Source organism: Marmota flaviventris, chromosome 1 (genome assembly GCF_047511675.1).
Source record: "Marmota flaviventris isolate mMarFla1 chromosome 1, mMarFla1.hap1, whole genome shotgun sequence".
In the NCBI taxonomy this organism is placed as follows: Eukaryota; Metazoa; Chordata; class Mammalia; order Rodentia; family Sciuridae; genus Marmota; species Marmota flaviventris.
In genome coordinates, this window is record NC_092498.1 from 29,776,181 (window position 1) to 29,793,429 (window position 17,249).

General features: G+C 35.0%; 1 protein-coding gene across 9 annotated transcripts in view; it reads left to right on the forward strand.

Annotated features, from left to right (window-relative positions):
• The first annotated feature begins 645 nt into the window (after positions 1-645).
• Akap9 (A-kinase anchoring protein 9) overlaps positions 646-17,249 on the forward strand; it is a 138,348-nt gene continuing 121,744 nt past the window's right edge. For all 9 annotated transcript variants that reach the window (XM_071612189.1, XM_071612191.1, XM_071612217.1 and 6 more), the window contains exon 1: positions 646-910. In XM_071612189.1, the coding sequence (XP_071468290.1) occupies positions 863-910 (48 nt within the window). In that variant the 5' untranslated portion in view covers positions 646-862. The remainder of the gene's footprint in view (positions 911-17,249) is intronic.

Sequence of the window (17,249 nt, forward strand, 5' to 3'; positions counted from 1 at the left end):
TAGATCGGCTTTGTTTCCTGCCTATTTTTCAAAGTTCAGGCTTCTTTCAGAACACTGTTGATGAACGGACGCCCCTAAGAGGTGTGTGAGGGGAGTAAATTTTGACTGGACAGGTCCCAGTCACCCTGCAAAGAACAAAGAAATCAGAGCTATCTGGGGGCGGCGCTTGGGGTGGGCCTTGAAGGATGAACCCGAAATTGGGCGGGAACCAGTGTGGGGGTAAAAGGGCGGGGCTCCCAGGCTAAGGAAGTAACGGAGCTGTTTCCCCCCAATCCTTTGAGTCCAGGGGGAGTCAGTCTAGGTTGAAGGCTAGCATCCCGCCGCTTCCTCCCTCCCATCTTTCCCATGGGGTTTTTCAGGAGCGTTCGCCAATTGCCCCAAGAGGCATCTGTAATTTGTGTAATTTGGAAAACCCCAGTGTTCTGGAAGCCCCCAGTATTCTGGAAGCACTGAATCCCCTGCACGGTGGGGGTCGTCTGGCAGGCTGGAGCCCCCAGGCGCGCAGAGGACTGGGTTAGAACATTCTCGGCGGAGCGAGGCAGGCGGGGCGGGGCCCCGGGAGCACCTGCCAGGCAACGCGGCGTTGGAGGCGCCTGCGCGCTGTGACGTGTCTTGACTCCCGCCTCACTCTGTGTTTACGTGGAGACGAAGATGGCGGTGGCGACCGCTGTACTCGTGTGGACCAGGACGATTCGCCAGTGACTGCAGCGACTGACTGGTTTTGTTCCGGCGGGGAGGCAGCTCCTGGCCGAGCCCTGCGGCCTGGGTCGCGGAGGTAGCCGTCCCACCTCGGTCTGAACCGATTTTTCCTTTCTACCCCCGACCCCCTCCCCGTTCTTTCCCTGCCTACCCCGCAGAAGCCATGGAGGACGAAGAAAGAAGGAGAAAGGTAGAAGCTGGCAAAGCGAAGGTAGGAGAGCCGGGGACCGCCGGGCCAGAGGTGGGAGGTGGTGGCCGGAAAGGGTGGGAGGAGGCCTGGGGAACGAGTTTGCTGCAGCCGGGTGCGCTGCCCTCGGAGGGAGGTGCTGCAGGGTCGGGGTTTCCTCCCCTCCCTCCTGTCCCTTTTCCTAGGACGCGTAAAGCCCGGTGCTGCTACCTAGCTGACGAGACTTCGGTGGTGATTGAATGGTGTGGCTCTTTTCTCACGGCTGCCCCAATAAAACACTTCTCTCTCTTTTTTTCTTTAAACCGTATTGATAATTAGGTGGTAATTAATAGCCTTTAAACCTTCAGCCCTTCACTTTTAAAGGGAGTTTTATGGGTGGTGCAGGCATTGTGTTTTCCAGGGCGGGGATTTAGAGCTTTCCTTTTATTCAGTGGGGAATTTGTGCGCTGATCATCAGCTTGTCTTCCATAGGTGGCACGCTGGCACTCGAGGACGTGTGTGAGATTGGCCTGTGACAGCTGCCTCAGCAGTGGCCTGAGTGTGCCACAAGTGCCTGCTGTGAACTTGGCTTTAGGGGCGTTTTTAAAAGCGTGTCTTTGTACGTTCCTGTTTGGAGGTCTTTGTCATGGCAGTTGGTTTTGTATCCTGTGGATTGGAAGTTCTGAAGACGGAAAGATTCCACAGAACAAAGCTTTAGAATTCCTGCTTTAATTAATTTGTTTTACGTGTGTGTGTGTGTGTGTGTGTGTGTGTAGTGAAGTTCTGATTTTATGTGTGTGTGCGTGTGTATATGTATGGAAATTGTAACGCAAACATTACAAAATTGTATTATGCATAGATATCCTTCTTGGGGCATCATGAAAAATTTAACGTAGACAAAATATAAATTTAATAGCATTTAAACAAAATACATATTTGAGCAGCTCTTTAGGCTTGCCTGAAAGGCCCCCTTCCTCCCTACAATGAGTTACTTTTTATAGGTGATATTCTTTTTAGAGCTAATGGATAACTATCATACTTGAAACACAATTAACTATTTTTCCTCTCTTCCTTTCTTTCTTCATTCTTCCATATAAACAAAGGAAACCGGTCAATGATTTCAGTAATCAATGAAAGAAAGGCCTTACTGCAGAGATGCAATAGTAGATGTTCATCAGAAGTGTGTTAAAGGAATGTGTATGTTAACCAGCTTCATATTTCTAAAATATAATTGACTTTTTTATAATCTCCCCCTTTTAATGTTAAGACTTAAATGCTTGTATGTAAACAGGTAGATTTTGTTTTTTATTCTAGAATATATAAATGAAGGAACATTGGCATTTTCAGAAGCCCAAAATTGCTTACAGTTGTGCAACGCAAGGGACTAAGCAAACACTCTGCATCTAAGGAATTGAAAGTAATTTTGTGTACCTTTTCAAAAGCATGGAAGTTCTGGTTAGATTTCTTATTTGTTACCTAAGAATGTTTACTGCCTTCTACCAAATGTATCTTTCTTAAATGTATGTAAAGCAGTTCTACTAAACATAGTTAACTTTGAACAGTCACATTTCATAATAATTAAATTGCTTGCTGTAAGTAGATTTCGCAAAGTAGAATTTTGATTTCTTTATGTATATATTTCTTTATCTTTCAAAAGTCTACCTATGGGGTAAAAATCTTTTAAAGTTAATTTTTATTATAGTTTATTTTCCTCTAGAAATGAGCCCAGTTTCCAGTAAGAGGTCCTTGAGGCCTTTAAGGCAACATATGTTTGCTGCAACATTAGCTATCTGGTATAAAATACTTTACTGAGGTCATGATTCCTCAGCCATGTAAGTGCAATGGAATATTAAAATATACAAATCATATAAAATATACAATCATTAAAAGGATTAAGGCTGAGAGGGACATGGTAAATAGAGTGAAAACAACATTATCAGAAATAGTTTAGATGTTGCAGTGGTATACACCTGTAATCCCAGCTACTCAGGAGGCTGAGGCAAGATCCTGTCTGAGGGAAAAAAAGGGGGGGGGGAGCTTAGATTATAGGTCAAAGGTAGAGCACTACTGCCCTTTATCTCCACTACTGCAAAAATAAAACTAAACAAAGTATGTACATTATTTTATTTGTATAAACATGTGCTTTTAGAATGGGATTGAAAAACTATTATAAATATAGTTATTCATGGGCTAGGGGTATAGCTCACTGGTAGAGCACAAGTTCCTAGGTTTAGTCCCCAACACCAAACAAAATTTATAAAGCAGTTCTACTAAACATAGTTAACTTTGAACAGACCACATAATCAGCAAACTTAGATCAAGAGGTAGAAATAGAGAAATGGCAACAGTCTCTGCTTTCCAAAGTAGGAGAGACAGATGCTCCTGGGTAATAAGTACAGTGAGAGGTTAGATACAGTAGGATTTTGGATGTTACCCCCCACCCCAACATTTTGTTAAAATATTTAAAATGCTACCGACTCATTTTCTAGAATATTTTATAAGGAAAACTCTCTATCAATTAAATGCAACCTAGCATAGTGCTTTTCAAACAGCAAGTATTCAATAAGTGTTTGCTTCTCTCCAGCTGTGTATGCTGGTAAGCTGAGCTGGTCAAAAGAGCTGGCTGCAACATGAAAGTAAGGAAACAACGAAGAATCATGCAACCCGCAGACATGAGTTTCTCAGGTGGAGGGTGGGCCTGCTCTGCCACCTCAAGGGTCCTCTTCCACGCTGGAGGGCAAGAGGGCAAGAGAGCGAGTGCACTTGGAACCCCTCTGTTTATTAGGGAAAAGACATTTGATAGAATGTTCCACCCCAATAAGGCAGGGGATAGTGTTTCAGCAGGGGTTGCCCAATCCTGTTGGGTACCGCTCAAGCCCAGAGCTGAGGCTCTTCCTTGATGAGTGGGGGTAAAGGCCACTTGCTTGGTATAACACATGGTGTGGCGTATGTTGCCAGTCCAATATCTCCTTTACTCAAGGCTTTTGGAGGGGCTTAGCTCATGCACAGGGCGGTCCCTGACATTTGCTTCTTGAATGAAGGAGCAGAATGAATAAGTTCTTAATGAGTGCAGTGTTACCAGCTAGGTTGGAATTTAATAAGAGTAATCCAGAATTTTCTTAATCAGAAGTCTCTTATTGCTGGTATCAGAAACCACCTAAAATGATCATTTCCCAAAATGTATTCAGAGACTTGGTTCTCCAAGTATCTCATTTATTCATAAGACTTAAGTGTTAACATTTGATAACAGTTTTACAACATACAACTTTTTAATGTTTTTCTTGGTAATTGGTCTTCTGTTCCTTTCTCTCTAGATTTCTCTAAATTTTCTTTCTCAAGACCTTATAATAAATGATCATTTTAAAATTCTCATGTATACAGTATAGTATAATTTAAAAAAAATTTTAGTTGTAAATGGACACAGTACCTTTATTTTATTTATTTATTTTTATGTGGTGCTGAGGATTGAAACCAGGACCTCACATGTTGCTAGACAAGTGCTCCACCATTGAGCCACAACCCCAACCCCTACAGTATAGAAGTATACTTTGTAAAGTATTTCATATTAACTAAAATCTGCAGTAATAGGAGAATGAATTATTTTATGTAGCCATTAAAATAATTCTACAAACACTTTTCAAGTTGGGAAAATGCCCACAGATAATGTCAGGTTAAAAAAAAAAAAGGTACGTGTAAGTATTTATATATGAAGACATCTGAAAAAACATGCACCAAGATGTCAGTTGTGGTTATCTCTGGGTAGTGGGTTATAGGCTATTTTAATTTTTTTATACTTTATTTTACAAATTCTCTACAACATTATTCTTTTATGATCAGGCACAATGTTCAGGTATCATTTTTAAAAAAAAGACATTACATGCAGTATGATAAACAGGTTAATGTTGTATGACTCTCTTACAGAATAAGAACATGAAATGCAAAATAATTAGATCTCCTACATTAGTGTAGTTCTGGAACTCTAATTCTTACTCCAGTACTGCTTGTATTATGTAGTCAGAATTCTATATTATTGGACATTTATTTTTGTCATTCTTATCCATTTTCCTTGCTGTCAGTTTTTGGTTTTTCCTGTGAACTTGCTTGTCCAGCTTTGTATTTTCTCATTTGCCTCTTCCCCTAACTTGCTGCTTTAGATTTGTTGTAACAAAAGAATCCAGAAACTGAGGTTAATGGAATGATTTATAAGAATCAAGGGCTAATGGAACTTAGTAGAAAGGACTTCGCGGCAATTCAGTTTTTCTGATGCTTGGTAGTTCTTTGGTTTGCTGTTGGGTCCTCAACTATCTCCTCAGTATTGATGTTGGAAGAAGCCCAATAATTGGAGATGTTAACTACATTATTAAATATTTTCAGAGCTGGGCTTGACCTCATTTACAAGTTACTGACAGAGATGGCACCACATAGGCTATCCTTGTAGTGAATCAAACAAACTATTTCAACTCCATTTTAAATGACTTCATTTTTTCCAAGTAAAATTATTTATGATTATATAAACAAAGTAGTCACTTATTAGTGAACAAAATTAAATAAAGGACAGTTGTGTATTTAGAATGAAATTAGTCCTATAAATCACTTTTGCTATATTTTTAAAAAGTTCTTCAAATGTACTAGAATTCAGCAAAACCAAAGTATTATACCTCTATAGCGTTTTATATAAGTGTCATTATTTATTGAATAATTAAAATTCTTACTACATTCAATAACTTGGAATTATATGAGGTTTTTTTTTTTTTGTTTGTTTAACAAGCATTTTTAGTTTGTAGAGTAATGCCAGTGTTGTGTACAATGTTCTGTGTAAGCTCTCTTATTAGGTTATTGATAGGATTTTTCAATTACTGTGCTGCTGTGATAGGCAAGCTAGTTATGGTATAAAATTGTTCCTTGCATTTTCAGATATTCTGCTCCACAGTAAAGAAAGCTATTCTCCCTCTCTGATTTCTTTTAAACTTTCTAGTTTTTTATACTTGTGACAGATCTTACTTAATTTTCAAAGTTACATTTGATAACAGTTTTACAACGTACCATTTTTTAAGCTTTTTCTGGATATAGCAATTTGATTCCTCCATCAGAGACTGGTGCGTTCCTGTGATTTAAAACTAATTCATGACTTTTGGGCTTTGCTGAAATAAAAGAAAACATGGTGTTGAGAGGAAAGAATAGACATGATAGGCTTCTTGAAATGTATGTTAAAGAAATTTCTCCAAGGCAGGAAAACAGAGCATCAGTAAAATCCAATGAAGAGATAATTTTAAGAACAATTTTTATCCCACTCCTGTTCTCATCTAGTCCCTTGGATGTGTCTTTTATTTTACTTCCTCTTTTCACTTTTCAGTTTTATTGACAGAACACCACAGACATCCTTACTGAATGATAACACACAGCAACGAGGAAACAAAAAAGATAGGATTCATCCAAAGGATTGGACTATGACAAGAGTGGGACAAAAATTTTTTCAAACAAAAACATTTCTTATTTTTGTTAAATAAAAAGGTTTGTAGAAAGAGCTAAACTATGACTATTAAACATTTAATTTAGGCTGCTGCTGATTGAAATGTGAATTAATTTCTTCTAATATGACAAATAGAAAAAAGTTGTGGTAAATTGTGAAACATTAGTGATAAGGGACATTATTTTTATTTGTTAGTAAGATTTTTCTAAAATTAAAATTAGACATTCTATTTAATTGGTTAGCATCCTTTTAATTGGGAGCCAGGCATGGTGATGCTTGCCTGTAATCCAGTGATTCAGGAGTCTGAGGAAGGAAGATCACAAGTTCTAGGCCAGTCTCAGCGATTTAGTGAGACCCTGGGCCACGTAGTGAGACCCTGTCTCAAAATAATAAATAAAAAGGGCCAGGTGCAGTGGTGTTTACATGTTTGGCTGTTTTCACTTAGTGTAATGTTTTGAGGTTCAGCCATGGTGTAGCATGTGTCCATGCCTCATTCCCTTTTATGACTGAATAATATTCTAGTGTGTGTATATACAGTAATGTGTTCACACTTTAATCCATTGATAGGCATTTAGATTGTTTCTATGTATTGTCTATTGTGAATAGTGCTGCTTTGAACATTTGTATAGAAGCATTTGAATACCTGTTTTCATTTCTCTTGGGAGTATATTTAGGATTAAGAATTCTGGGTCTTATAGTAATTCCGTTTAACATTTTGAAGAATCTCCAAATTGCTTACCATAGTGGCTTTACCATTTTACTGTACCATTTCATTTTACATACCCATTGACAATGAATGATGATTCTAGTTTCTCTGTATCTCAACAAATTTGTTTTCTTTTTTTAAAATCATAGCCATTCTAGTGGGCATAAAGGAATATTTCACTGTGGTTTTAATTCTTGTTTTCTTGATGACTAATGACACTGAGTATCTTTTTGTATGCTTTTTAGCCATTTGTAGATCTTCAGACTATTCAAGTCCTTTACCCATCTTGTAATTTGCTTGTTACGAACTTGTTTTACATATTATTATTAATGTGTATATATAACACATATATATATATATATATATATATATATATATATGCATCGAGGGAGAGAGCATGTATGATCATGTACAAGAGAGGAGCAGACAGAAATACACATTTCCAGTGGGATTATCTTCCATCTCGTTTTTTTTTTTTTTAAAGCTTGTTTGGCTCACCAAAATTTAAACTGGTGCTTCCTTTGAATAAGTTGTTGGTGAGTTGATTACAGCATGATGGTGAAGTTTGAGTTTTTTTGTGGTGCAGTGAGTCATTCCATTCCTTGACCAGCTGTTCGATAAGTACAAACAGCTGGTCAAATGGGCACCTGTTGGCCTTTTGGCTTGATCATTACCAGTACATATCAGTTATGGGGGAAAAATGACTTAGTCTTCCATAACAAAAAGCCCTGTCATTTTTCTGTGTGAACACGATAGACCTTTGTATGTATTCTACTAGTACAAAGGATTTTTATTGTCATATCGACTCCTCTTTTACTTTTTGTGGTAGTTTTCACCAAAATAGAACTTAGGATATTTAATGCCCATTTAGGTACACCTCCTAAAGCTTGGTTAATTTGCTCATGGGTTTTACACTGTTCAAAAGTGCTAAACGTTAAGACTGTTCAAAAATTTAGCATTGTTCCAGGAGTAGTTTTGCCTAGGTTATTTATTTAAATCTATATTCTTTTGTTCTATGTAAAATTCCTTTTTCTTACACGAACAATATAATGCTTGTTTGCAGTTGCTGTCCTCTTTTGGGTTACTGTTTGCTCTGATTTTTATGTAATCTAAATTTTTTTGTGTAATTCTAAGATTTTTGTGTGTGTGTTGGTGTGTTTCCCCTTTTAGAGATCATTTTTTAGAGCCTCAAGTTATTTTGACGATTCAGAACTACTCTATATATTATACAAAGTCCTATTTAAAAATTTGACTTTATAAATTGTATTGATTGATTAGATTTTCTGACTTACAGATTTCTGAAAAACTAACAAGATCTACAGTTTCTTTCTCTAGCCACTCCCTAGCCCCTCAGCAACCCTGGGATTGAGCCCAGGGGCTCATGCATGCTAGGCCTTCTATTTCTTGATATTGCATATACTATAAAATTCCTTGTTGTTTACTAAGGATTGTTCATTGTGGGGGCTCAGTAATTAGGTTTTATTTATTCCTCAGAGGTCTCAGTTTTCTTCAAGTTGGTGTTTCTTTACTAGTTGTTTTCCCCAGGGAAGATAGAAAAAGGAACCAATTATAAATAAAATACTAGTTCAAGAATCAAATTTAATGTGTGAAAAGTGTGTGAGGGAGATGTGGGGGGTGGTTGCCATAGGTGTGGTCAATGATCTCAGTTAACTTCCTGCATCATTGATATTTTACTGAGTGCATGTGTATATGTTGATTCCTTGAAAGTTGAATAAATTAGTAGATGCTCTAAAGATCAAGGTATTAGAAAAGGTGTAAAAACTGCATTAACAAATGTGCACTAGGAGGACATTTTTTAAATGAAATAATGGGTTTTAGCTAAAAGTCACAGAAATTCTATTTTGTACTAATAGATAAATATTTTTGGTGTGAAATCTTTTATATTTGTCAAACTAATGTTTACTTTTGACTTGCATAAATTCCTTTTATAGTGAACTACATGTCTGAGTATTTCTAATGACTTTCATTTTTCTGCTTCAAACAACCAATATCAATTTTTAAAATAAAGTTTGACAGAAAAAGTTTAATTTGAGATTTATTTTTGTATATGATATTTATTTTTTTGTAAATTAAAAGGATGAAATATTTTAAATAGGTCTCAAGATTTTAATTTTATGAAAGAAGAGTCTATATTTATTTTTTTCCTAGGATATGAACTTAAATTGTTTTAATGTTCTAAGTTTTCTCTATCTCATGCACCATCATATTTTCTATGCAGAGTAGTATCTATTTTGGGACGCATCTTGGTTGAAAAATCCTTTGAACATTATGGGATTATTTTTTTATACTCATAGCCAAATCCCAAACCTAATTTTTTTTTAATTCAAAATCTGCCTCATTCTATTCCTGTCTCACACCCTAAGAAAATCAGGCCTAACTCACCTTTTATGTGCTTTTTTTTTTTTTTTTTTTTTTGACTCTCTTAATTTTCTCAAGTTGATTCTGTACATTGTCACTATCATGATCTTAAAATGTTCCTTTCATTTTGTTACTCAGGTATTTTCAGTCTTATTAATCTGTTTAATATTTATTTGACCTCCATGCAAGTCGGTGTAGATTCAGAGATAAAAAAAAACCCACAGGCCTTTCCCTAATGTTTTCACATTCTAATAGAGTAGAAAGTCAACCACAATACAGTAAGTGAAGTGCAGAGAATCATTTATTTACTCATTTGATAAATACATTTGTGCACTTATTGCTTGTTATATCTTGTGCTAGACTGTAGAATGTGAAAGACATGGAATCTGATAAATGCAAGCTTCATTTAGTTAGTAGGCAGAAACATAAACAGATATTTATAAATTTAGGAGTGTAATATAATTCTGGCTCTATGAAAAACACAAGGGAGGAATATCTGATTCCATTTGGCAGTTAGAGAAGGCTTCTTGCATGGATAAACTCTGAATGAAGCCTTGAAGTTTTGAGAAAAACTAGGTGAAAAAGGAGAGAGGTGTGGGTAGAAACTTCAGAAAAATGAGACAGGAAGAGTAAAGCACCGAGGTATGGAACAGTTTGAATTCCTTGGGGGAAGGTGTACAAGAGCTTGGTATTATTGGAGTATAAAGGTATAAGCAAGATATGGCAAGAGATGAAGCTAAATAAGGTAGGTCTGGGCTCTATCCTGAGGGTCTTGAATTTCATGTTAAGGAGATTTTTATCCTGAAGGTTGTGGGATATGTTGATGGGTTTTAAGACAAGGAGTAATATGGTTATAAATACATTCATTCATTTAAATTCTTACATTTAAAAAAATTATTTTTAACTGATACTTAAAAAGATTGAGTTTCAGATTGATCCATTTTGCAGCTGAAAAAGATTGAGTTTCAGATTGATCCATTTTGCAGCTGTATGGAGGATAGAGTTGAGGGTAAAACTATTTAGAGGCTGTTGAACTACAATTGAGAGACAGTAAAATAGGAGTCAAAGTGTGGGGATAATCAAGAAATATAGAGAGGATAAAATCAGAATGTGATTGGTTGGTAAAGGAGAGAACATGGATAGAAGGTTGGTGTTATCACTAAGAGAAAAAGAAGAACAGTTTCAGTTGTTGACTTCAGGCAAGATTGGGAAATCAGTTTTGGATATTTTGTATTAGAAGTTCCTTATGAGACATCTAAGTGGAATTTTTCAAAAATTTTGTTGAGAAAAGTATAACCTATAGTGGCTAACCCAGATTGTCTGGCATTAAGTGTGACTTTGTCATTTAGTGGCTATATGTCTTTATGAAGTTATACTTAATCTCTCTGTAACTCAGTAACTCATCTGTAAATGTTGGTACTGGGGTTGATGTGAAGATTTAGCCTTTTAGTATAAAATACTTTAGAATATTGTCAGGCTGTAAAAAGTCTTAAAGAATTATTAGCCATTCTTAATATCATTGTCATGTTGGAATTTAGAAGATTAAAGCTATATAGCAGAAAACTAGAGTAGAGAAATATGCTGGGATCAGATAATGAGGGGCTGTATGTATCACTTAAAAGTAGTATGAATTTTAACCTAAATATAGCAGAAAACTTTTTTTTTTTTTAAAGTGTGTTATATCTTAACCTCTGAAAGGGTTCTTTCCAAATAGTTTATTATTTTTAGGTAGGTATGCTGCCACCAGGTCGTAGGTATGTGTTACTGTTGTACAAATGAAGCAATAAAACTATCATTTTTTTTTTAAATGAAGTATTGATTTGATTAAGATCGCTGAATATAAACAGTCTAATTCTGGTAGGACTTCTTTGTTTCAAAACAAAAATTAAGATTAGTTAAGATGAGGTAAGAGAGGATTGTTGTAAAAATGCAGAGATTTCAGAGGAAGGGCGGAGAAGTGTAGTAGGGCCTCATAGAATCTGAAAAGCCATGGGAAATTGATGCCATTCTTGCCACCATTTCTTATCTCATTTCCATATTTTTGTATATTAACTTCCTTTATTTACACATCAGTTTGTGTAGGAACAAAACTTATAGGATGAATTTCCAAACCTATGCTATATAGTGGAGTGGTTTCCCATTAAATACATTTTTAAAAATTTTTTTAAAAGGCCAAAAGAAAAAAAAACCAAACCAATATATAAACAGTGGAAGCAAATCTCATAAAATAAACCACTGTCCAGTGGTTCCCAAATTTTGCTGTGCACTCGAAGCTCCTGGTAAGCTTTTTAAAAATTCTTTTTACTGTTTAGAACACGCCCCATGCCAAAATCAGAAAAATGATGGAAACCAAGTCTCACTATTTTAAAAAGATTTTCAAAGAGCAGAAAAGTTTAAAACCCATTGATAGAGCCACTTTGCATGATTTTGCAATACTTGAGTGATTATATATTATGACTTCTTATAAGCCAGGTACTTTACTTGGTGTACTTCTGTAAGGATTATTTAATGCCAGAAGGAAAACTGGCTGTATTGGATATAGAGAAAAGTGTCTTGGGCTGCAATTTATCTTGTAGGATGATCATGTGTACTGTAATTTAGAGGTCATTTTAGTGGTGTGGTTGTAATTACATGAGGATCAAATTATGCACTAATTTTAGAATCCTTCATACAAGATATCTCTTCTCTATAACCTTTCTGGACAGCTCTGCTACTTTCTTGTTCCCTACTTTCAAGATAAGAATCTAATTGATTCACTCCTCTTATCAAAAGAGGGTGAAAACAGATGTCATGGATGGTAGGAGTTGTAAGTACTGGCCAGTTCCCTCAGAAGGAAGTTCTACATACTTTAAAAGTACTTCAGTGTTTCACCTACAGAAGAATGCATGGTAAATATATATATATGATTAAAACAAGTGAAAAAAAGACCTCTACACCTATCACTTAGATTAAAAACATTCATGTACCAATGCATTAAAATCTTTATCTAATTCCACCCCTAGCACCTGAGCTAACTATAGTTCTGAATTTATCATCACCTTGCTTTTTATACCACATATGTGTACATAAACTATACTTAGTTTTCTGTTTTTGAACTTAATGGTGTCATTATGTAAAGTCTTCAATGATTTTCCTTTTGTTCAATATCATTAGAGCATTTTCACTCCTGCAATAGTATTCCATTATAGAAATTTATCTCAGTGTCCATTCTCATCAGTGAGCATTTAGGTCATTTCCAGTTTTGTTACTGTTATAAATACTACTACTGTGTTAGGTTTTGTCTACAAGTGCCAAGGGTTTAGAGTTGTATAGAAATCACGAATCCTGTGTTCCCTTAGTCCTTGAGTACTAGAGAGTGTCTTTGAAAATGAGGTAGAAAGAGGGAGTGAAATCAAAAGCAACCTGGTGAGGCTGGGGTTGTAGCTCAGTAGTACAGCACTTGGCTAGCAGGTATGAGGCACTGGGTTTATTCCTCAGCACCATACAAAAATAACTTAATAAAATGGGAATTGTGTTTATCTACAACTAAAAAATGAAAAAAGCAAAACTTGTATTTGTTAATATTATCTACATGGTTTCAATATATAAATCATCAAACAGACATCCCTGGGAACTATTGATGAACACTGGATACCCATTGACCATTAACATGAATCACTGAACTGAACAGAGGTAGCAGTTCTTTTTTTTTTTTTTCTATTTTTTTTTTTTTTTTTTTAGTTGTAGATGAACACAATATCTTTATTTATTTCCTGTGGGGCTGAGGATTAAACCCAGTGCCTCACACATGCAAGGCAAGTGCTCTACCACTGAGCCAACCCCAGCCTAGTTCTTGTATTTTTGAGTTGATATTTCCTGCCAAAACTATATGCTTACTGCTTACCAGAAGGAATCATTTATAACCTAAACTTAAAAGTTAATAAATAATAAAATAGCGTGCATGACAGTGAAATGAAGCAGAGGTGGGTGGTATCTGAATAATACTCTTTTGGATGTGATTTCTAGTAGGTATATAGTTTTATTATTCTTTAAAAAAATAGTTATTATTGAAGGTGGAATGGCAGTGGCGGGAGAAGACAGCCTGAGTAAGCATACAAAGACTGAGTACACTATCCCAAGCAGCAATTGTAAATGATATTCTTGCTAGACATTTTCTATCAAGCATCTGAAATGAAACTCTCACATTGATTTGGATTGCCCTAGAGCCAGGAATACTGGATTCAGTTGACTTCAGGCTAAAAAGAAAACACTCTTGGTTTTCATCATAAACATAGGAACCAATGTGATAGTAAAATGAAATGAGACTCCAATATGAAACTGTAGCCACTGCTTTAGCATTTATCATTTTGTTCCTCACTCTGTCTTGGTATTCTAGTGCTAATATCATTGTATTGATTCGTGGAAGAAACTGAAAAGATTGTTTCATGACCTAAATTTTTTGTTGTGTATGTTTATATGTGCATATTAGATACAGAGATCTCTCTGTGTGTGTGCATATATACTTACATGCATCTATATGTATAAAATAAGCAGATGTAAATGGAAAACATAGGCACCATAAAAAATAGTTATAGTAACACATGGAACCATGATAATATTATCAGTGAATATTCCTTAAAGATATGTAGGGGTAGAAGGCAGTAAAGATCTTTCAAAGAAGAAAAAAATTACCTGTAGTCTCATAATCTACAAGTAATTATTTTTAATAATTTGTTTTAATTTTAATAGTTTGTTTATTTTAAAACTCCACTTGATTCATTCTATGCAGTTTTGTGCTCTTATTTTACCCAGCTTTATACTGAGAACATTTTCCCACATTAGAATTTTTTGAAAATATTTTTTGACAGCTGCATAACATTACATTGCATTAAGTAATATAGCCATGTGTAGCCATGGACCTGAATGTATCATCTTAGGGGTTTTTTGTTTTTGTTTTTGTTTTTTGTTTGTTTGTTTGTTTGTTTTTGGTTAAAGAAACTATGTAGGAGTTCTGAAGTTCTGAGAAATAATGCCTATAATTAATGCCTAGAGGTGCCTCTTCCACAAAAAATCAGTTTTTAAAAATTCAGCAATTATTCAGAGCTTATATGCAGTCACTGTTCTAGACTTGGAGTGTATAATGATTGATTTTTATTAAAAATCCCCACCTTTCTGGAACTTTCTAGTAATTTGTTCTGAATGATACTTAATAACATGAGAATAAAATAATGTTTTGGTAATTTTATGTACTTAGATGTGATTCGTTGTGAACACTGAATCATTCCACTTTTTCTGTATCCTATACCATTTTTCAGTTGGGATTATTTAGTAATAGCTATATACTGTTTGTTGACTTGTATTTTCAAGCAACAGTTTACAAATTTTCATAAGTAAAATGCTGGTTTCCTTAGAATTGCAGGTAAAGAAAGGAGAAAGGAAAGGAAATAATTGAAAAATTTTCTCAAAAAACCCCAAGACCTGGAGGAAATTTTAAATGATCCTTCTAATGTATCTCTTCATTATACAGTTGAAGAAACTGAATTCTCCTGATGTTAAGTGGCTTGTCCACTGTCACATAGCTAGTACTATATGACAGCCCAGCACTATATTATATGTAGTCCATATTGTTTTGAAATTCAAGAAATATTTGGGTTGTCTGTATACCCAGGCCATGAAGTACACAAAATTAAGATGAATTCCTTAAGCTACAGAATCTGTTTTCTTTTTAAACATGAAGGTGATCGCATTGAATGAGATTATAGGCTATAAATAGGTTTGGTCGCTCAATGATTTAAAGTCTTGTGGTCTTTTCCATTCTTGATTTCCTTGGTTTTATTTAGCACTGTTTTTTTCTTACAGTTTTTTTTTTTTTTTTTTTTGAGTGGGGGAGGGGGGGTGTGTCTTGCAATTGATTCTGAGGCTGACCCCAAACTCCTGCATTCAAGAGGTCCTTCTGCCTCATCCTCTCAAATAGCTGGGACTACAGGCATTCTACTAGGCCTGGTTTGTACCTTTTTGTTATTTTGGAAAATATGATTCAGAGCATCCTAAAATGTTGCTTTTATCTTTGCTCTCATTTGCCCTTCTTCAGCTGGTTTTTAGGTTAGTCGTTATAATCTTTTTGTTTCCATGGTTAGGCCACCAAAGTTTTTCTGTGATAGTTTATATAGCTTCTTGTTTATCATCCATAAAGGAATATTAAAAAGGCTTAATGACAGCCCTGAAAAGAACAAATAGTCACCATAATTAGAATTATTTGGGATTTCTTCCATTTTCTACAGGAAAAACATAAAAATCACTTTTTATAGTTATTTTTAAATACTATAGAGATTACCAGATTACATATTTTTGTAACATTCTCTTTGAGGTATGTGCATTTTCACGTTTGTTTTTCCTCTTGTCAAAAAACACTTGTCAGTTTGGCGATTTCATTTGTTCATGTCTTTAAAATTAATGTTCTAGGATTGTGAAATACAATGAAAAAGGACCTAAAAATACATAGAAAGCAAATTAGTATAATGAAAGGTTGGATTTGGAGTCAGATACTCTAGTTCTGTTTTGTTTTGCCACTGGTTATGATATTGATCAGGTAACATTGATTTTTTAAAATATTTTTTATTTCTACACAATACATTTATTTTGTTTATTTACTTTTATGTGGTGCTGAGGGCCTCGCATGTGCTAGGCGAGCGCTCTACCGCTGAACCACAACCCCAGCCCCTAACAAATTGATTTTTATATATCAGCTTCTACATTTTTGTCTTAGTAAGATGTTTTCTGACCTCTCCCCACAGTCCCACAAATTGAATTTCCATTGTATGCTGTCTTTAATGCATATACTTTCTCTTCAAAGCACTTTTTATAACTTAAATGTACATATTTCTTTATTTGTTTAAAATTATCTTTCTTACTGGATTACAATTCATGAGAGTTCTTATGTGTTATTTATCACTACATGCCCTGTCATAGCTCATGATAGGCAGTCAATAAGTATTTGTTAAATAACTGAACTATATACTTACAACCTGATATAAATCCAATTTTTATGCTTTCCAGGCATAAAACTACAACACATCTCTTTAGGAAGGCCCTTTTAAAGAAAATCAGGACAATACAGTTTCCTATAACACAACACACTTCTTCTCTCTCTTCTCGCTGTCCATATACGTATATATGAACGATTGTCAGGCTTAAGAAATTGTGCTCTAACCCTTATTTCTCACTCCATTTAATAATAGAGTTTGGCATTATACTGTGAAGCTCTACTTTGGGGACCATGTGTTTCATTGATGTCTAGCACAGTGCCTGGCATGTAGTAAATAGTCAGTGGACACACAAAAACCGAAACAGACTTCAATTAGTCATTTATTTTTGAAGGAACATTATAAAAACTTGGCATGTTTTTGTATATAACATTTTGAAAATGTATTGTTTTATTGAGAATGATCATTTATAAAATTATAAATATTGAGTTTAAGGAACTCAATATATTTATATTCAGTTGTTTATTCATGTTCTGGTCAAGATAAGACATTTACTTGTGATCTGGTCTACTTTTGAAAGATAAATATGTGAACATAATATCTTTCCAGTAAATCTTGCAACTATTTCTGTGACTACATATGTTAACACTTTTATAATTGGCTTCCAAATGACAAACACAGATGGCTGTAGTCTGAATTTTCAGCATGTTTTAGAATAAATGTTTTCTCAGTAATTTAAAGTGCATAATTTCAGTATCAGATGGTTATCTAATTGATTCAGATTTTTTTGCTCATCTGCTAGCTTGCCATTTTTCAAATTTAAAATAAAACTAAATAGCTGTAAATAATTGAATACATGATACGATA